This window comes from Erithacus rubecula, assembly GCF_903797595.1.
Source record: "Erithacus rubecula genome assembly, chromosome: 3".
NCBI classification, from domain to species: Eukaryota; Metazoa; Chordata; class Aves; order Passeriformes; family Muscicapidae; genus Erithacus; species Erithacus rubecula.
This window is the reverse complement of record NC_136689.1, coordinates 77,928,260-77,950,363: the sequence shown is the minus strand read 5'-3', so window position 1 is coordinate 77,950,363 and position 22,104 is coordinate 77,928,260. Positions and strand designations below refer to the sequence as shown.

At 37.9% G+C, this 22,104-nt stretch overlaps 1 protein-coding gene across 7 annotated transcripts in view; it reads right to left on the bottom strand.

Moving 5' to 3' along the window:
- CTNND2 (catenin delta 2) overlaps nucleotides 1-22,104 on the bottom strand; it is a 626,420-nt gene that overhangs the window by 24,357 nt on the left and 579,959 nt on the right. For 5 of the 7 annotated variants that reach the window (XM_079301143.1, XM_079301147.1, XM_079301144.1 and 2 more), the window contains 3 exons: nucleotides 11,804-12,014; nucleotides 8,431-8,515; nucleotides 3,213-3,338 (listed from right to left, as the gene is read on the bottom strand). In XM_079301143.1, coding sequence (XP_079157269.1) covers nucleotides 3,213-3,338; nucleotides 8,431-8,515; nucleotides 11,804-12,014 — 422 coding nt within the window. The remainder of the gene's footprint in view (nucleotides 1-3,212; nucleotides 3,339-8,430; nucleotides 8,516-11,803; nucleotides 12,015-22,104) is intronic. The other 2 variants (XM_079301145.1, XM_079301146.1) reach the window with 1 other exon arrangement.

Here is a 22,104-nt window from a genome sequence, read left to right as displayed (position 1 = left end):
GGGAGCCTGTTCCAGTGCCCAACCACCCTCTGGGCAAAGAAACTTTACACAGTGTCCATATGGCTATTGTGGGCATCACACTTAAAGGTAACATCCTCTAAGCCCACTCTGTGCTGTGTTTAAGTTTTACATCCACTCAGCCTGTTTCTGTATACATGCACATGTATGTATATAGAGGTATTTACAACCAATCATACAGATAAGCTGCCCAACAGAAAAACAAATATTTGAAAAAAAACCCCCACTAGTTTTGCTCTAATTTTGCTCTTATTATGCCTGATTTTAAAAAATCTAATTCATTATTGAAATAGTACAAGTAAGGGCAGGTCTGTTTTCATGAAAAATGATCATTGGTATTGAATTTTCAGTTCAGCCCAGACTATCTTAGATTACTATTAATTATTTTCAATATCATAAACATGGAAATTGTTTCAAAGATAAATACTGAAACATAACTAAAGGAATGGCAGGTGATACAGCACAGTGAATACATCTTTACTGAGGGCATCAAAAAGACTTTGACTATGTAAAATGCAAAATTATTAAAATAAATTATTAATCATATTAATACATAGTAAATTATGGAATTCAGAAGGATAAAACATTTCATAACATCTCCTTCTAACAAATGATTCTGAATCACGATTTGATATTCCTCTATGTGTCGTCATTGTGATATAGGTAAGATTATGAATATTTTGGATTGCAAAGTATTTTCTTCACTCTTTAGGCCTGCAAAATGTATAATAGTAATCACTTTATATTCTGCTAGTATTGTTTGAGATTGTTAATAAACTGATATTTAAAAGAACCTACAAAAATATTACATGAGACTATGAAAAAGCTGAGGAAATCAGAACATATTCACTTGACACCACAAGTGAAATGATAATTATGGGCATTCAAGTGAAATCAAAACAACATTCAGTTTGCCTTGGTATTTTGTAATATTTTGTTCTTTTTAAAACTTGTTCTTCTTAAAAAAGTAGCCAAAAGATTACAAATGGTACCATAGCTATATGTTTAGCCAAATGATGAAATTTTTCTCTGTTTTTAAAAATTCAAGAGTGGTTTTAACATCACTTTTTCCCTGTGTGAATACTTCTGACTACTTCTGCATAAGCCAAAGAGTTTGCCTCTATATATGTCAGTTCCATTTATTTGCACAATTTCCCCTTTAGGATTCATGACTTTTCTCATGATATGCAAATTCCTATTGTATAGACAAATAGGGTGTTATTCAAGCAGGCAATTGGCAATCAAAGAGCCAGAAATGTTAAAATTTCCTTGCCAAAGGTCTGAATGATTCTTTAAAAAACAGTCCCTGGGAAGGTTTATGCAATCAAAAGAGGAAGTAAGTTAAATGGCGAGTTTACATATATGGTGCTGCTGCCTAGTGCAAATTATGTTGAAAAAGTAGAATCAAGGTAAAAATGAAGTTCAAGACTATCAAATCATCGCTCACTGAAGAGGTTTTCGTGTCTCTAAGAAATAATGGGAAAAGATTACCACATTATTCTTTGCTCTGCAGCAACTGCCTATTATTTCCTGCAGAATACAAAATATGCCTTTGCTTTAATGATGAAATTCTTCATATTTGTGTGTGCATTGGGATAGGCAAACCTATCTTACATGAACACTGGAATGTAATATTCAGCATAAAATGCAGAATTAAGAATGAACACACACAGACACAAAAATCAGTAATGCCAACTTTTTCTCCAATACTGAATCCAATGACAATTTCACAACTCAGTATTTCACAAGATTGCCAACTGATAAGCAAGCCACATTTAAAATGCTCAACTAAAGGCAAATAACATGTTTCTTAAGAAAGAAAAAAAGCATACATTTGAAGACTATAACTCATTTGCTATATTGGTTATAGAATTGCTTTCTACTAAAATTATTCAGAAGATGCTTCAAAAAGGCTTGAGAGTGTTTTACTACAGCAGAATATTTCCACATTTCCTTTATTTAAAGTAAAATTAGGGCTTTTTCTAGTGCCTAACTAACAAAAGAAAGTAATGTAATATATCAGATGATGAAATGCTAGGTGTTTTAACTATATCCCTGTTAACTAAAGATGAAAAGGATTTATCCTAACCTTGAAAGATATTTATATCTGGAGTATTGAACTGAGATTTTCTCTGATGTCTTCTTTTTTCCAGGAAAACTTAGTGCAAAAAACAAAAAACAAAAAAAGAGAAAGAAATAGCATAGCTTCTATGCTCTGTGGGGCTAGGAAAAGCAAGTAAATTCCAATTTCCTCTAAATACTTTATCAGAGATAGCATACATACATACATGTATGACTGTGAATGTATGTCTGTATATGTAAAGTTATATATATATCTAAAACATGCATAATACACAGACATAAACACAGTCCCTCCATGGACTTACTAGGATGCCGTGGATATGTAGAAGGTATTTTGGTTTTGCCATAATGTCACAAAGGAATATTTTATTTAGGAAAATAAAAAAAAGGAATAAAAAAAAGAATATACTTGATTAAGGAAATGGAATTTTTGTACCTCAAATTAAAGACTGCTCTAACAAAAAACAAAAAAGAAACAAAAAACAAAGCCAGTCTTGCTAATTCTCATCCCCTATAATTCTATCTGAAGGAAACATACACTACCACTTGTAACAGGGATTTTAAAAATTAGTGTTTTGAAAATTTAATTGACTCTTGGACACATTGGTTTTTCTATAGATGTGCCAGTTTACCTGGGATCCCCTTATTGAAATGTCCAGCAATTGCTTTTTTTTAACAGATGCCATTGTGCCAGAAAACAAAAAAGCAATGTGCTTGATAAATTTAATCTGCTGTTGCAACATAGTGCTTATCAGAAGCCTCCTTTCTCTTTGAAAGGTTCAGACAGTCAGGAAGAAGATCAGAGAAATGCTAGAAGGACTGTCAGGCAACTGCATGTAATGCACTTGTCCCTCTCACTGGTATGTGCTGTCCTCAGAGAGAGCAGAACTCTGCACACCTTCCTTGAACATACACTCCTAAGTGAATTTAGATACTTTTCCTCTAGAACCCACAGGGTTCAGGGAATTAAACTGTGCAGCTTAAAAGTGTGTTTTTCATTTAAGGCTTTGTTACTTTTGATTCAAAGGTCTCCTGTAGAACGGCTTTGGGTACAAATCTCATTATGCATGAAACACAACAATTCAAGACTGGTCAGCTGACAGCCAGAATACCTGGGTTGGGGAATAGATTCTGTTTTCTTGGCTCTGGGAGAGAGTGTGCTGAGCGTGCCATGACCCAGAGTCGTGGGTTGGTGAAAATCCTCTGTCATCAGTCACACTGAAGCTTGGGGACGCCCACTGCCATAAATTAATCAATCAGTCAATCATTTATTAATCAGGTACTTGCATTTTCATAGTTAATATAAAAATGGGCTCTAGACAATGCCTGCTCTATAATGATACTTTAGCTTCATATTACAGAAGGGGGTTTATCTGAAATTAATTCATCCTTTTTCTAAGAGGGTGACATATTAATCTGAAAAAGCTTTTGCCAATTGTACAGAAATAAATTAAGCCTTGCTGAAAGATCAGCACTGCAAAGTACATATGCTCATGAACAATCTGAGCACATGAATATTTCCTTCAAGTCAAGCCACTATTTTTGAGGAATTATTGAGCTCTGGATTTAGAATTTAGGTCTTTAATGTAAGGTTTAAGTTCTGCACAGACCTTTTCACTAGATAAATTTAACCTAAACCAGCTTCCTTTTGGGGGATGTCTAACTGATAATAATAACCTTACCAGAAGAAAATCCAAATGATGTGTCCCAAGTCTATATGATAGGAGACTGTAATTAACATTTTTAAAAGGTGAGTAGGCATATTTTATTTAAGAAAAGACTTTAGATTCTAAAACTCCTTGAGATTAGGGTTTTGAAGTTAAATGCTGTCAATTTTCATGGAACATTTAGTCATAAAGGACTTTCTCATAAAGTCATCTTCTTATTATTCTGAAAGTCACATGAAAAGCAAGACTTTTACTATATCCACACTTTCTTAACTGTTTTGAAGACTTCAGGCAATTCTATATATTTTTTCCAACCAATGACAGATGAGGCCATCTTGAGAGTGACTCTATTAAATGCCTATCACAAAAGTATCCCTGCTGTAAAAGGCACAACACATGCTGAAGGACAGCTGTCCCCAACAGCCTCCCTGGATTCCAGCTTTGGGTGGTGTTTTTATTCAGATAGCAGGCAAATGGGACAAACATTTCTAACATTCCGTGCAGAACAGAAACCTACCACAATAAATGGGAAAGAAAAATATTTTCTACAAATTCATCATGACCTTTACTTATACACTGGAAGACAGAGTAAGTGTAAACATAATGATAGAAAGTAAACATATTTTGTTGGAGCCTGAGTTGTTAAGCAAAGCAAACCAATTAATAGAAAACATTCTCCCTGACAGTTCCTCCAGCTCTTTAATACTACACTTATTTAATGATAATTGTAGATTGTTTTTAGCTAGTAAATTTTCTTTCATGTTAAGCTCACTTAGCACAACCCTTCTGCTCAAATTTCCTCATGTGATTTAACAAGCTCTCTGTATTTAAGAGTAGTTGTTTATTTTCTTGAATTTTGACATAGAGTTTACCAGCTAATGGAAATTTGCCCTATTATAGCCACATCTATACTTTCTCAGGTGTCCCCAAATCTTTAACCAGTGAATACCCTAGAGCCTGGAGTGGGGGACAGTGATACTGAGTCAAAAATAGGTGCATTTAAAGAAGTCATGTAGTAGGTCCTTGCACCTTGCTTAAGAGGATAAGCAGGGAAGGGAGCAGGATCTCTCTTTTTGGGCACTGTAAACAGCACTTACCTCTCCTGCTAACTCTAAAATACAGGTTGCCAAGACACTTGAAGAGGAGGGGTGTACCAGGAGTTTGAAGCATAGAACAAGCTGTGGGATATGCTCCTGTATCCTATTTTTCCCTGTTTTTGAGCCACTGACCTACCCATGGGGCTTTGGGCCATGGGAAAATTAAGGATGTTTGAAAATAAAATTTTAAGTAATTTGGAACAGACCCCATGGAAACAGAGACAGATAAAAAATCATTTATGAATATATGTCTAGCTTGTAGAAAATAAAGAAGTTTGAAAATGGTGATACTGTCTTTGGGAGACCATATTTCCTCTACTCATGAAAAATGTGGTCACCTTCTTTCTAGAAATTAATCACAGTAAATAATCTAATCACTGTCTATATGTGACTGAACCTGAACATTGTTTCTCTCTTGGTGGACTTTTTCAGACTAGATTTCTATACCAGCTATTGCTTGTAAATTATGCAGTATTTCCTATGTGCTCTTGCATAATTAAAGAAGCTGCAACTTTTGGGGTCGATAGCAACTCCTTAATTTCAAGACTAAATTAATTGCTTCCTCTTTGTCTGTCTTCTTCTTTTTTTTTCTACAGTTTTAGGACCAGAAATACTGATGCATTTTACAACTTTTCCTTGTTGGACTGTGTTAGGGTGGTGAACCACATCAGGGAGCAAAATTGATTTTTTTCTGCTCAAGTACAAGCCTAGAGAAGACCATCTAACACTATCACCTCACTCACAGATCTGAATGCTGTTTACTTTCTATGCCTTTTCCACACCAGCCCAGCCTAACACGTGTGTGTGTGTCCCACTAAAGCCACAACACAGCCATGACCTGGAAATCCCCAGACACTGGACAGAACTTGCTGGTGGAGAGTACAGGCTGTGGCATGGCTCTGCAAACACAGTGCACAGTGCATCCACAATAAAAGTGCACCCACACCAATCCCCAATGCTGGATTTCTGTCAGTGCAGTTTATGCTGCAGCTTCTGCTGGCTGTAGGATATTCCTAGCAATGTTGAGCAAAATTAGAAAAATGAAAGAAGTTTTAGTGTTTATGCTGATCCAGTCATACAGGGACTAAATATACTGACTGCTACTGTATCAACAGTAAATATATATTGCCTTTTTTGCCCATTAATACAAAAAAATAATACTTCTATTCTTTTTACAACTTCTTACTTTATTGTGAATGTGTAGCTTTAAAATATACCACAGTTCAAGCTATTTGGTGACATTGTTTCTCAAACAGAAGGTAAGTGCTGCTGCTTTCATTTCACTATAATGGGATGCTTGCGATTTCCTTGCATTACAATACAAAATTGTGTCTCTGTTGGCCAATTCTTTGAAAGCTATTGTATAGATACTTCAGTACATGGGAGCAAATAGCTGATGGTTACGCAATGGGATTTACCTGCACTTCAAAAAAGGATGTGCAATTGCAAATACTGCAAAATGCTTATTGTATTACACTGTATGTTCATTCGTTTTTACTGGTACGTATATATTTTAATGGGACAAAACAAAGATTGCATTGATCCAGTATTTTTATATTACCTAAGTAGCTGACTATTAGTGTAATGCAAACCTCTCTAATTTTCCTATCATAAAACCACAGCCATTGCTTTCCAACAGTGGTTAAACTCAGACAGCCGGTGTAAGAATCAGCCTATTACAGGCAAAGTTCATTAAATATTATAATTTTATAAATATTATTGTATGCATTTCAACAAAAAGGAGTATTTGAAATTAACTATCTGAACATTTTGATTACAAGAAACCATATTTATACAGGGTTTAACAGCACATATAGTGGCATGTAATTAGTATACAAATATGTAGCAGAGACTGATCTTAATTTTAAGATATTGTGTAGGAATTAAGTAATATAAACATTAATACAATTCTTTTCCTGGTAATACAGATGATCTGTCTGCTATGAGTGTCCTGGAAGCTACCTCTAAAGTTAGCCTGTCCTATTTTCCATTTCACAAGTATGTATTTGTGGTCATGGGAAATGCTCTTGTAAGCTTGCAAGGTACCTAGTACGGGAGCACGCTTAGTACAAAAGTCCATCACCAGCAGTCACAGCAGCAGCCAACAGTGTCCCTTAGGTAGCAGTAAACTCAGCAGCCACACAGCACAAACATTATTACCTCCTGCATGGAGCAATCCCAGAAACTGCTTTTCCATCACAGCACATATATACAGACAGAAGGCTGGACATGAGCCAGATATTGTAAGAACCTCTAAGAGATTATGGTGCAGAACAGCTCAGCCTCTACAGTGCAGCCACCCACATACACAGAAGTCAGGCTATGCACACTTCCAGTGTGTTACTGCCTTGGATCAAGAAAAGCCTGCTCTAGTTCATGTTTGTTCCCACCTCTTAATGGGACAGCTGAGGACTAGCTTGTTACTTGGAACATCTTCACAGATGGCATCCCTAGGGCTGCCAAGGATGACTGAAAATACTGGAAGTGAACAATGGGAGAGACTCAATAATCCTCTTCCTCACTCCTCAGACTTGACACAAGCAGAGCTGAGGCATGCAAAAGAACAGCATTTCACACAGAAGGTCAGCTTCTGCCAGCTTGAGATTTGGTGCATACATTTCATGTAACTAAGCTATTTTCTTGTGCAGAGTACACGCAACACAGACCACACCACTGTGAATCCTCCCTACTTCACCATCCTTATGTCTCAGTTTTCACTAGGATCTGAACTAAAGATGCTACATGAAGTCTTAGCTCTGATGAGATTCCAAATACAAATATCACTTACATAAGATGCGACATTTCAAGCAAGAAGACATTGAAGAACTAAATTTGCAGGCTGACACTTGCATGGAATGTAATTCGGTTTGGAAATATCCAGCAAGAATTACTGTAAATGTTTTCATTTACTAAGTAGACACTTATGTTTAAAATGCTATATAGAATGCTGTTTCACAGTGTGATATTACTCTACTGCAATTCATTTTCAAGAGGGTAGAAGGCCTGTGGGAATGGCGTGGTACTATGGACTCAACAGACTGTCTGAAAACCAAGTGCATGATGCCACTTTCTGCTGGCTGATTAGCAACAATGCTACCAGGTCTCAGCCCAGCTCCATAATGCAGCCGGTCCCTAAGCACCACTCCTTCAGATACTCTTGTTTACATTCTCATGAGGAAATTTGGGAGCTGAAGGGCTGGAAATCTGGAAATCTCCTCAGAAAGAGGTGAGGAGGTGTAAGAAGGACTGTTCCAGTAGGAGAGCTTACATATGTTTGTTCTATAAACAGAGGATTTCACTCTCCAGGGCTGTCAGATCCAGCATCTTTTGTACAAATCTATTTTAAAATCAAATTCACACCCCCTTTTCACCACCACACATATTTTCAAAGGACATTTTTATGTTAAAAGCAGAAATTACAGAAACATAAGAAATCCCAGTACCTGAAACTTTAAACTCCAAGTGATTTTCCAGTCACATAAACAAATGTTTTGGTCTAAAGTCTCTCAGCCCCCAAATTTGAGTAAGAGTAGGAAAGATATATCTAGAAAAAACCCAAGCCTTACCTTCTTGTAGAGACTTCTCAGGTCTCTGTACTGCCACATACTATTGAGGACCTGAGATGCTGCTTTCACCACTTTAGGCGAATGCCTGTTAGACACATACATTAAAATGGAGAGAGAGAAAAAAAGAGTGAGAAAGAGACTGTTCAGTAAAGGACACCATTCATTCCAATTTTCAAATGCATTGTTATGGATTTAAATTCACAAAGTTTGTTTCAAGTATTCCATAAAATCTTTGCTTGGCATCTTGGAGACCAATGTGTTTTTAAGCAAGGGCAATATATCTTATTTCTATAGTACTAATCAATTAGTGAGGAGCAAAACTTGCACGTCTCAGTTCACGCAGGGATTTCTGCTGAGAGCACAGTAAGAAAAACAGGAGTAATTGGCAAAATTATTGAAGACCCAGCTGGTACTATGTACATCTAAAACAGGCAACAACTTCTGGCATAAAGGACAAGGAGTCAGAGAAAAATTTGTTTCTTTGCAAGCTGCTGAACTGAAGCTCAGGACAGTGTGCAGAACTCTTTAAGGTTCTCTCAGCAGTGGCTGAAAGAAATTCTAGTTGGATGATGAGCACTGGTTTTGAAATGCAGAACCAAGATGCTGAAGTAAATTAATTATGAAAAATTTCATTAAGAATCCAAATGTGGACTAGGATTTTGCTCACACCATTATCCTTTATTGACAGCAATACAATGTCATGTGGAAAACCATGTAACTTCACATGGTCTTTCTCTTCAGACAAGTTTTTAAAGAAGGTCTAAACTATTGTTACAATCAGCTGGTGTCATATATTCCTGCTGAAATAGGTAACAAAAAATATAATTTAAAAAAGCAAAAGCAAAATAAAAAAAAAACCAAAAAAACCAGAGTATTCATTTCAGTGAGGAAGGGTCAAATAGAAAAGGACCAGGAAGACAACCCAGCCCATTAAGGAAGCATATACTGTGCAGGATCAAAAATACATATAAAGCAGTAGAATGCTAGAAAACCTTGCAAAGGCCAAAGTCCAGAGTGAGGATTGATGGAGTTCAGGGCAATCATTCAGGTGATTTATGTTTTACTCAGAAGAGTCATATGGTTTGAAACATCAAAGAGAAACCAGAAAACCAGCAGCAAGCATAAGTTACTGCTTTGGGCAGGGGCCAGGCTTTGGTTCATTCTGTGATTTCTGAAAAGGATCACTGGCAGGCTGACATGCAAGCTGGTAAAGTGTTGTTATGACACAACTGATTCATTCATACAAGATTTCCCCCATAATTTATTTGGTGCTTTTTTTTCTACTTCAATTCCATTTCTCACCCAGAGTACAGCAGTAGGTGGGTAATTGGTGAGTAAACAGGATTTTGATAAACTCTTTGAAGCATAATTGTTTTTATTATACTTCCAGCTGTGCTGGCTAGTAGGGTGCTGGAAAGTATGGAGTAACCAAGAAAATAGCTGTGCCCACCAGCCCAGGAGCACTGAGGAGGGGCAGGAGCTATGTGAAGCTGATATGGGCCTGGCCAATCCAACAACCTCATGAACACCAGTTCTCTCATGTGGTCATACAGGGAGACCAATCAAGCCCTGGGCATATTCTATCAGTGGCACTACTGGCACTGATACACACCAGGATGCATGGCCAGTTCAGTATCCTGTACGTCCAGAAGCAGTTGCTTCATAATGGACAAAATGATTTCATACAGAAGTGATTTACTGTATTAAAGTGTGTATGTCAGAATTTTCTGTCAGTCCAACAATCAACCAGCAATTTCAGTTTTCAAACAATGAATTGTTTGAACCTGTAAGAAATCAAACCAAACCAACAGCACACAGTCCTGTCATTTCTGAAAGCTGAAAAATTGAGTTTATACTTAAGATGGGCATTAGCAGCACTGTGTGCTGACAGGTTTTCTTGCTCTAGAACTGTGTGACCTGTAAAAATAATAACACAGGACTGCAGGTCAAAGTACTTGGCAGGAGGGATACATATCATGACTTGGAAAGGCATTTTGGAATTACTCTGCTCTACATTAATTAGAAATATATGTTTTTCACAGTTATGAGGGATATTCAGACAGGGAATTATGCCCTTGGATCCTCCTAAAGCTGTCCATGACACTTAAAAAATTCCAGATTCAACAGGTAGTGATATTCTTTACCATACAATGAACAGGTAGACAAATGCATTATTCTGAGGAAACACACATTAGGCTTAAGAGAAATAGATATGAACCTGCTTGCAATGTCAGAACATTTGATCCAGGAAATATAAATAAAAATTTAGGTAGATTTAATAATAGCAAAATGCAAATATAAATAGATTGGCAGAGCATGGGGAGCTCCCACAACTGGAATCACATGCTTGCTCACACTACTTTTTACCCCTTACAACTTTGAATGCAAGAATGTTTCAATAATGAATTTGGTATGAAAGGAAAATGGTGACAATAGAGGAAAGAAATGTGATTAAATTATATTGGCAATGCTCCGATCACATAGGCGAGCACAAGTTCTCATACCAAATGTAGGGTGCATAAATCTTTCCTTCAGGTTGTGGCCTGGCTTTGTGGGGCTCTTTAAGAGCTCTGATGCTGCAGTAGGCTGTGTGATGACAGCTCCGAGTAGCTGGACTGATGGGTTTTGTACACTACAGTGAAGGCTTTTTGTTTTCAAACTGCCATAGTCCCATTGCACTATACTTCATCAGGTTGACAAATATGAGAACCAGGCTATCTGTTTTAGGCAAAAGAAGGATAAAGAGTGAACTCTTCATGAAGAGTGTGTACATAGCCAAACAGACAAGATGAAACCATAGCTGTTCTGAAAATGTCACAGTTGTATGCACGATATTTTTTGCCTCACCAAGCAGCCTAATGGCTCTCTCAGAAGCAACCAGTCAAAATCCATGGATCTACTACCAAGCTGGTGGCAGGGAAAAGGGTGCTGTGAAGAGTGACTTTACATTCTCCACTCCTAGATCAAGAGGAGCAGTACCAGAACTGTGGTGAGGTCCTTCCTTTCAAAGGGCCCCTCCACCTGCATGCCATGCCTTGTGCAGGGTGAAATCCAACTGCTCTGATCCCTAATGCTTATCAGGATCTTCTGCAATTGCTCAGAGGTAGAGGTTACTGTAGATAATTACTCTTCTTTAAAATGCACATGGAGTGCACTCCCTGCACTGCTGATGGCACATCACAAATAAACCAAATCATAGGGAGACTTTTGGTATTGGCATTGTCTGCTTCTTGTCACCCTTCACACTGGGCATGTGATTTCTGATGGAACTAAAGGATTCAATTCGCGATTGCACAGAGAAGGGAAACACATTCAGGACTAGTAATAACTACTGGAGAGGTTAAAAAGGTGCAAGGTGATTTGCAAAACATACTTGTCTCCTTTACTCTTAGATATGCCAACCAGTTTCTCAATGCCGCCTGCGTCTCGTAAGGCCTTGGCATTCTCCATGTTTTTAGTGATGACTTCATGCAGAGTGCAGCAAATGGCAGTGACGGTGTCATCAGACATGGCCTTGCTTGCTGAGCTGTTGCTGTTGTTAGCGCCTGGCAGTCGGTGGACCAGATCCCTCATGGCATACTTGCCTTTGTTGAAAGAAAATGAAGGGAGAATTCAGAAGATACAGCAATAAAGGGTGACGGAGAAGAACAGGGAAAACACGCACTGTTTGCATTATCGCATGTAATCTCATTGGACACTGATATTATTTTGGAGCAAGCCATATTTATATGATTGCACATTCAGGCATTTCACACATTATGGACTCTCTTAATACTTCCATACTGCATCAGTCAGAGACTTCCCATATGGCTGCATCACACCCGTAAGAGAATGGAACTATGATGGCAAAGACCAAGTATGTGCACAAAGATAACCTGAATACCACAACTCACAGAACTTGGCAAGTCCTCATCTCCCATCAAACAACTCACAGCTTGCTACCATAAATGGAATGTGCATCAATTGTTAAAACCACACAGTGAATGCAAACCCAACAATGTTATTTCTGAAAAGGTCTTCTCTGAAGGCTTCTTCATGCACAGGGTTCATTCGACTCTACATGCAGCTATTTAACTGAGTTTGTTAGTGTTTCTTAGACTGTACTGCTCAAGAGGATACCATCTTTTTCACACATCCTCAGTTGTATGCATGGTACTGACCAGAAAAGGAGCCTTTCTGACATCTATTCCAGTCTGGCATTTTGCAAGGATTTATGGAATAAAACACTAACCTCCAGAACTTAAAACCTCCTAAAATGAAAGGAATTTTTAAAATGGTCACATCAAACATTTAAAGAAAAGTAAATGCTGTCAATTATGTTTGGGCTTGATGATTTTTTTCAACCCAAATGATTCTAAGATTATTATCATTCTTTTTCATGCTCAAATAAACAGATTTCCAAAATTAAACCTAAAAGCCATGCAGTGCTTTTGAAAATAGTAAAGAAGAAGCTTCTGAGAATATATATATGATCTAGGTATATAGATATATATGTATATACGGCAGGATTAGCACCAGCACTGAAACACTAGAAACCTCACATCAGTTCCAGAGGATTGTTCTTATGGTGAATGGCTGCTCAATCCTTGAATGTGATGAACAGAAGATCAGAGAAGGCAAAGGTCTGATGAGGTTATTACTGAGGTCAGTGAAACAACTCTGAATCACCTTCAGTGCAGCTGTGCTAGGAATTTACATACAGCAAACACTATGAGAGTATCATATAGGATGAAAAGGACAGGAAAATTGGGAAATATAAACATAATTAGTAATCTAATCTACATCAAATTTTGTGAATAATCAGGTATGATTATTGTATATAATATGGTAATTTAATCAGATTTTGTGGATAATTTAAAAATGTTCTGATCAATTAGTGTTTATGTGTACTTATTAAAAATCTTATTTCTAAATTCATAAATTCAGTTGCTTGCATCTATATTTGAAAGTAGAGGCAAGAGGAAAATCACATCTTTTAGCTATTAGACATTGAACCATTTTTATTTCTCAAAATTTTTCCTGCTTGGTAGAACTACAGTGAGTCATTTCAACAGAATATTCGTAATACAGATAAAAACTTAATCTCTGTATTGAACTGTTAAAGATTATAAAATAGATTTTGTGGTAATGTGAGGTGTTAGAAAATGCTAATTTTTTACATGTAAAAACATTTTTGATTATAAAAAATATTAAGACTGCCTACAAAATGTGTACAGTAGGATTTGAATCTTACCAGTGCATTGCAATACAAATCCAAATCCTGTCCTCAAACATTTTTATTTAGTTGAACTTAATATTTAATTTACTTGCACTGTTACAATTTTAAGCAATATTATTAATATCAGACATAGAACAGCTGTTAGCACTTCTTTCAGAAATTATTTGTTTGAGCAAACTGAAAATCTTATTTTCCCCAACACATTTATGAAACACAGTTGCAATAAAATCTGAAATGCTATTTTCACTTGCATCTGTCTGTTCTGTGCTACCTGAACACATTAATAGTTGTGTATCACTTACAATGATTACTTCAGTTTGCAACACATATCAGGTTAAGTTGGTGTTTCAAAAAATAAACTATGATTTGATGTAGCTTTTACTCTTCTAGAGCAGTGTCTGCCACCGGTCAGGAGTAAGTACAAGTAGAAAAATCAGATCAGTGAGACTTTGTGCTTTACTCTGTGTACACATCCAGAATAGACCAATATTCCTTTTTCTTTTTGGATCTCACTTAAATTGCAACAGAGCATCTCAGCCCCTCAGTCCTCTGGTGGAATCAGTTCATGATGATCATTTCATTAGCAGCCAAAGACTGCATCCCAGAGCACTGGGTGTAAGGAAATCTGGATGGCTGCCCCAAGCAGATTTCTTTCCTGGAACAGGTTTAGTATTCCAGGCAGCAGTATTCACACCAGTACACATGCCTAGACACACAAGATACTGCTTACCATCAATAAGGGCTTTGGAGCTATCAGGGAAAGCTCAGTCAGAAAACTAAAACAGACACCATCAAGCAGGATATAAGCATTCTGGACATGCCAATGCTCAGCAGCTTTTAACATTTCTGCTGTCCACACCCTTCAGTTAGATATGAGAAGATCAAGTCAGTATTAGATAGTTCAAGACAATAAAAAAGGCTTTTTATAGATCATGTGTAACAGTGGGATAGTACAGCATTCCTTATTGTGAGCAGTTGTAGTAATTCCAGCCTAATACTACCATTCAATTCTTAATCAGATGCATATTTAAAGTAAAATATATTCTGAGTGGGTTTAGTAGAGTTTTTTAATTGCCTTCCCCTTCTTTCTCCTCCAAGAACTGCATCAAATTTATCCCTTGGATATAGCAAGTGCTAAAGACTCACATTTCATCGGTCTGAAACCCAGTCACTGTATTCCATCTGTGGCAGCTGTTCAAGCTGGTGTCCAGTCTGGAGATCCCCTACTAGAACCTGTAATGTCACTGCCAGGCCCCACTGCCAGGAGCTGCCTGCTGGGGAGACAGGCTTCCCTCTCTCTGCCCTGTCCCCAGGAGGCAGTCAAAGACAGAAACGCTGCTTCCAATGAAGTGCTCACCCATGCAGGTAAAGCAACTGACCACAATCCCACAGGCATTTGATGCCAAGGACACTAGAACGTCTTTCCCAAACACAGCTGGCACATCAGCTGGAAGAAGAAGAAGAGAATGGCTGGGCTACAGAGCTGATCAAAGCCACTGTTTTATGTGGGCCTTAAAACCTATTAACAAGTGTAACTGTTAGCACATTTTCTGTGGTTTGAGTACTTTGAACATTGTGTTAGCTATATGAAAATATATTGAAAAAGCAGGAAATTTGCTTTGTAATGAATTAAGCCATGGAAGTTGAAAGTCGAAGACTATTCTTTATACTGCAAGAAGTTTTTCTAAAACTATACAAATAGCTAATAAACCACTGTAGTACTTTCACAGAAAAAAACACCATCAGTTATTGGTTATCTTCTCTTATCTCAGTTATGTTTCTATTGCTTTGCTGCAGACATGAAGAAGAGTCATGTTTTCTAGCATGAGCTATAGAAGTTACCTTGCTCTACAGTGGTGTAAATGTGAAGTCCTACCACAGGCACTGTTTCATCAGGCCAACACTGTGATCCTTGACTTCTGCACTGGTGTATGTTACATTTTGCAGATTTACTTAGAATTATGTTTTTCCGTGCTAAGAGCCTTTTCTGAAAGCAGAATGAAATGTGTAATGGAAACCAGTGCTGGAGCATCAGCAAAATGTTCCCTAGCACTATTATCTAGCACCTCTAGTAGGAGAGCTGGGCAATTCAGCTTGCCACACAAGAAGCCTCCCTGAATGGAAGAAGTGAGAACTGATGAGGATGCTGGGAAGAGAGGCAGATGTGTGAGGATAATACTAAAAATAAATAGCCTCGGTAATTTTCATTAGGGTCCATGCAGAACTATTTCAGTCTACAAACAAATTGATTTTTTATTTTTATTTTTAGTATTTGAACAACATTACACATTGTAAGACCCAAAACTGATTTGAAGCCTTTAAAGAGGATTTACATAATATGATTAAACATAGCCAACAGCTTGACAAGGAAAAAAGAAAACTTATTTATTTGTTCAATTTCACTCTTAAAAGAAGGAAGAAAGACATACAATAGACATAACAAGAAAGGGGTTATCTTGTGGGTATGCTTGGAAGAGCATTTTTCTAATACTATACATTTAAAAGTTGTTTTTCTAAGATAAGACTTCCATAATTTTCGTATTAGGAAGGTGATTCATCTAACAGCATGCACTAAGTCTTTGACTGTGAGATGATAGCATCTGCTTATTATTTCAACAATGAAGATTTAATGTCTTTTCCTTTGCATGATAGAAGTCTCAGCACCTTAATTTAATACCTGCCTCCATTACTTAATTCAGGAAACTTTTCACGTAAGAGAATAAAATACCTGTCCTAAGAGAGATTCTGCCTTCAGAGCCAAACAGCAGAGCAAACTATTCTTCTGGTAGATTAAACCACAGCAAAATCACCACAGATAAAGTTCCACTTCTGGAAATATTTCCCTACTATTGCCTTGAGACAATTTCACTGCTGTTATAATATCATTGCATCCACTTCCATTTTCACTCATCTCTGAACAATGCCTTTGACACATTGTCAAATTTATTAAATAGTTGTGACATGGTTCCTAGTCTGAGAGTAAGAGATTAGGAAAACTGACCTATTAAAGAAACAAAAACCCCCAAACAGGTGTTAATGCAAACTAAGACCCCTGTCCTAGATATAGATCTTTTTCTATAAAAGTAATTGTTCACTATTCTCCCCTCCAAAGATATGTATTAATTCACATCATGTAGCTACTTAATAAAGAAAGGACAAAATGCTGCCATACGTTCTTTGTTATAAAGGCACAGATATCCTATTCCAGAACTACTGGTGCCTGCATTCAGAATATTTGTGAATTCTCTTCTCTTTGTGTTAACACGTGTGCTCCACTTAGACATATGTGGTTTTGGGCACTTTCACCACCCCTGTGTTTTTAATACTACTCAACTTCAGTATTTCACAGACTTCTGGAAAGAATATGAGTGGTAGAGCTTTTATTATTACTTTCAATCACTACTTAATAAACGTGCCAAAACTGTCTAGTTAATTTGTAAGGAACAGATTTTGGTCATAAGTCAGTGTATTATTCAACTGGTAGTCTAATAAATTAGAGTGCATTCATCCCACAAAAGCAGTGTCAGGAACATGGCTACTGTACTTGATGGTTCATTCCTGCACCACTGTCAGACACCACTGTTCTAAGCTGTAATATATCACCACTACTGGCACTTGTGTAGCACCTGGAACTGCTCCCAGGGTCCAGCTGCCCCTGCTCCAGAGGAGCCCTGTGCCTACTATGAGCACTGGAAATTTTCTAGTACATACTGAGGTGCAAGAGGGGGTGTAAGAGCCCATAAAAAAAGAATTATTATGTTTATTGCAATATGTAGCAGACTCTGGACATGGACATGGCAGCAGTCAGCCTCATGTCATTTCAGAGGGCAAAGGTGTGTTAGTTTGCGCAATAAGATTTTCTTTCACCGGTGAAAGACTCAAGGGAGAAAACTACCCTGAATTTTAAATGCAAAATATGCTAAGAGATGAGAAATGCTGTCATACTGGGTCTTAGAGCCAAACATGTGATTTTTTGTGGGACAGGGTAGGAAGTGAGCTTAAATATGTGAAGCAGGGTGATGCTAGAACTGCTGGGCCAGGAGTAAAGGCAGCAGATGGAAGGAGACACAAACCTATATCTTTGAAAGCAAAAAAGGCTGCGGTACTGAGGTTGAGAGACACTTGACCCACTGAGTAAATGATTACTCCTCAGACTTGGGGGAACAGCAGGAAAGGTGATTGAAGAATAAGAAAAAAATGCCTTATGAGGCAACGTTGGTTTATAAAAGAGGGCGTCTTTTAAAAGAAGGTTTATAAAAGAAGACAGAGAAGCACAATCTGAAATAAGGGTCATAGCCAGCACAAAGTTGATTGCCCTCTGGCTCACCACTAGATGACATGACTGCTTTCCACTGCAAGTACTGAGCCAGTGACTTTGCCCTCCACCCGGCTCTGTAAGGTACAGTCTGTAGCAGGGCTGACTGCAGCTACACTGCATGTGAAGGACTGCAAGCCCCACAGTTTGCACACAGCAGTGCTCTCTTTCCTCCCTCTGGGATCCCTCATTTGACATGACTTCAGCTGTAGACAGAGCAGGTTTATGATACTTCAGGGCAGAGCCTACTGCCAAGCCCCCATGGCCTGGCTCATGGTCTGAGATGCTCCTTGTCTGTTTTTTACTTCTAAGACCACTGTGCATCAATTGTTACTGGAAAAAGGAAGTGGAAAAACCCTGGAACAGTAGGACTAAAAAGCATGCCCCAAATAGCATGGGCCCCACCACTTCTAGGATGTGTCAGAGAACAGATTGATTCTGGATTACTTTGGGATGGTAAAGAAAATGATTAAACCATTTTCAGGTAAACAAGGGGAAATTTATGTGTCCAAACAGACGGGGGCAATGTGGTTTCAAACTCCCTGGGACACCTGAGATACCTGCACAGTTACTAGACTTATGGAAGACATACAGGCTTCTGGAAAAGCAGATGTAAACAAAGTTGGAAATCCTTTGGTCCTTAAAGTTTAATGCTTATCTCTAGGCACTTAGATATCATTCTCAATGTTTGGCCAAAAATGTTAGTTAAGTACTCAGCTCCTTTTACTTCTTATGTTAGTGACATGCACAAACATTTGTAATCTCTGGCACTTCAAAATAAATACGTATTGCACTACTTAACAGTAATTGACTATAGTTCTGCTATTATACCTATCAAAAAAACCTATCACCTCAGCTCAATCATTTATAAAGAAAAGAGTGACGAGTTAAACTGGTTTTAGTAACCACCTCAAACCTCATGGGCTGGAAGCCACTGTTTTAGCTGCTTCACATTAAGCATAACTTGACAATTAAGTTGGATAATGAGTACTTTGAGCTAGAGAACAATACCAGACATCATTTCCTTGCAGGTTTTTTAAATTTAAATTTTAAGACTCTGTAGAGATAAATTGTTTTTTGAGAATAAAGAAAGAATAAAAACCATTACACACACATGCCCTCCTGTGGCCCCAAGGATTCAGGTGCACTTTGCTCATGGCTGCTGAAACTGAACAAAGAATCAGGTGGAGGTCTCAGATTCCCTCTTCACTTCAGATAAATTATACACACTTTCAGGTTTTCACCATCTCTGATGACAGGCAGCAAAATTTCAAGACATAAGATTGGTATTTGGTATGGACTACAACAAAGAGGAACAGTATCTTCCCTGATGCATTATACGCGATGTGTCAGTCACTGGTTTTCTTTTTTAAAAATCTTTTTTATCAAGACTAAATTCAGCCATCAGCACTGTACCATATAAAGCCCTACAGGGAGCACGAATAGTCATCTTTTAGTTTTAGGGAAGCAACCCTCAAACTATCACAGAATGATGAAAGTACATAGAACACCAGTAACTGTGTGGAAATGTCAGTTGAGATTTGCTTGTAAAAGAATTCAATATCTAAAAGGGTAACCAATATAGAAGCTTTTATCTTTTGAAAAAGATTAAAGATGTTGGTTCTATATTTTGCAAAAGAAAGGTACGAGGAGAACAAGGACTGACAAAGGGCACATCCATAGCAAGGATGAAAGAGCAGCATGTATAGAAATTATTAGCATTGGACAAAGACAAAAGAGTATTTTGGTATTTTGAACCTGAACATGCCATGGGAAATCACAATTGGGTGCAATGTAATCACTGCTTTTCAGCAATATGCTTTCTCAGATCCTTCATAGTTTTTCTTTCCTGCAACAGCATTTTAACCCAGTTACTCTCCTCCTTCAGCCTCTCTGCTTCCAGAAACATAACTTTTCCATTTCATATGTTTCCTGCCTTCCTCCAGCTGATTCCTTTCCTTGTGTTCAACTCACCTTCTCAGGGTTACCCCCTCTCTCCTCTACTACTTGACAAATACTTCTTCTTCCTTGAGCTGCATCCCCTCAAACCTTTGGGTCTCAACTGTGAATTTTCATGATCCTTTGCCATGTCTTGTATCTGCATCTCCCTTGTTTGCCACGTGTTTCCAATCTCTCCTCATTTTGGTTTAAATACCTACACTCTGATAGTCAGCTAGATCCTGCTTTTGTCACAACCTTGCATTCCCAGTCCCACCCCTACCTGCCACAGACTCAGTTTTTAATGTTCTGAACTAAAGGATATTTTAGCTAGTTTGCAAGCATAGATTTTAGACTCAGAAATACCTGTGTGTTTAAAAGCTATTGCTCTTGTACTACTTTTGTTGCCTCTCCTGTATATTTGAATTCCACAGGCAGCTATTTCATCTGCTGTTACTTATAATCCTAATTTTACTCCTCTCTCAGTGAAACTCCTCCATATTATGCTTGTCTCTCACATAGTGAGACTGCAGATATTCAGACTTCATACCAGCAGTTACCATAAAAACTACAGACTGAAGAACTTCTAGGGCTCCTTGGCTGACCATAACCTGCTAATTCATGTTCTAACATGTGCTTTAAAGGTTGGATACATGTCTGCACTTCACATGCAGAAGCTCTGTCAGAGGTAATGCCAAAGGTAGAGCACTGCATTGAGACCCTGCTGAACATCTCTGCCTCTTCCTTCTTTGCTGCTGTCCTTTTGGCAATTTTCATGGGATGCATGCTGCCTGCCATGTGGGTTTCTGGAGAAACCAGATGTCCTTCAGGGGTGTATATGTTTGCAACAGAAGACTAATACTGAAATAGATTTATGTGTACCACGGCCAAATGGATTTTTTGTTTGTAACAGCACCTCTCACCCAGCACAGCAGATAGCTTCTGCTCTGAATGCTCATCCACGTATCAGTCAAGCAATCCTCCCTCTCTTATGCTGGAGAAGTGAAGCAACCACCAAATGCAGGCAGCCCAACTCAAGGGTGAGCTCTCTGACTTGCCACCTGGTTTATGAAGACCAATCTGGGAAGAGGTGCAAGCGTTAATTTGTTGACTGTCTCACCCATGCTGGGATATAAAAATGACTCAGTTTAAGCTCAGCTTGACCTGTCTAATTATCTGCTGACCTGGTATGCCAAACAACTGCTGGGTCCACAGAAGGAGAAAAATCTCCACTAATAAGATTCTATTTGTCATCCTCAGCAGTGAAGAAAGCAGCATTTTTTAAGGCAAACAGAGATATTCCAACTCTTCTGCTGTTTCTGCTCTCTTGGCCAGAAAAAAGGATTTGGGTGGTGGCTTTGGCTGTCTCCCTTGCAGTCTTAGCTCTGGAGGGTTGTCTGAGAACAAAAATGACAACCTCAGGCGTAACTGTGGTTGGATCCAAGGAATTTATTCTTGCATGTTTAAGTTTTATATCCAGAATAGATGGAGTCCATGTGTGCAATAACTCAAATAATTTCTTTTCTAATTAATTTTGATTGCATTTCCTGCCAGGTATACAAACTTGAAAACACATGGAAAGGAGTTGTTAGCCTACCTATTGATCCAGGTAGTGCAAATAGATCCAATTAAACAGCTCCTTTACAGGCAACAGATTTATTTCTTGTTTAGACTGCACTGTCATCTTTCCTTTCATCTTTCCACTAGCCCAAGGTAAAAAAGATTCTGCAAGGAAAGTGATTCCTCAGTTTAATTGCTGCAGGCTAAGTTTTCTGATTACTGGAGCTGGTTTTAGTCCCTTGCTATGCTCTTCCCTGCTCCCTGCAGAGAACAGAGCTTTTGGAAGGCTGAATTAAAAAAAACACAGTCATTTAATTAATGCTATGATTAATCAGTGATGCTAAAATGCTTTGAAGAAGAAAAGCATTATGTGAATGTTGAGTGGAATTTTAGTTTTATCTGCATTATTTTTTGAGATAGGATAATATTTTGTAATTGTCTGATTCAAGGGACTTCAAATTAGGGCATAGTGAAGAAATAAAAATGTAGTCTATTTTTGGAAAAGTAAGTTTTGGCTTCCAGATCTATACCCTGATCCAACATCCATTGAAATTAATGAGCCTGTCTACCAATGTTAAAAGGTATGAAATTGGATGCATAAAAAAGTAGCTTTTCCTTTCCACTTTGGTTTTCATTTTGTGTC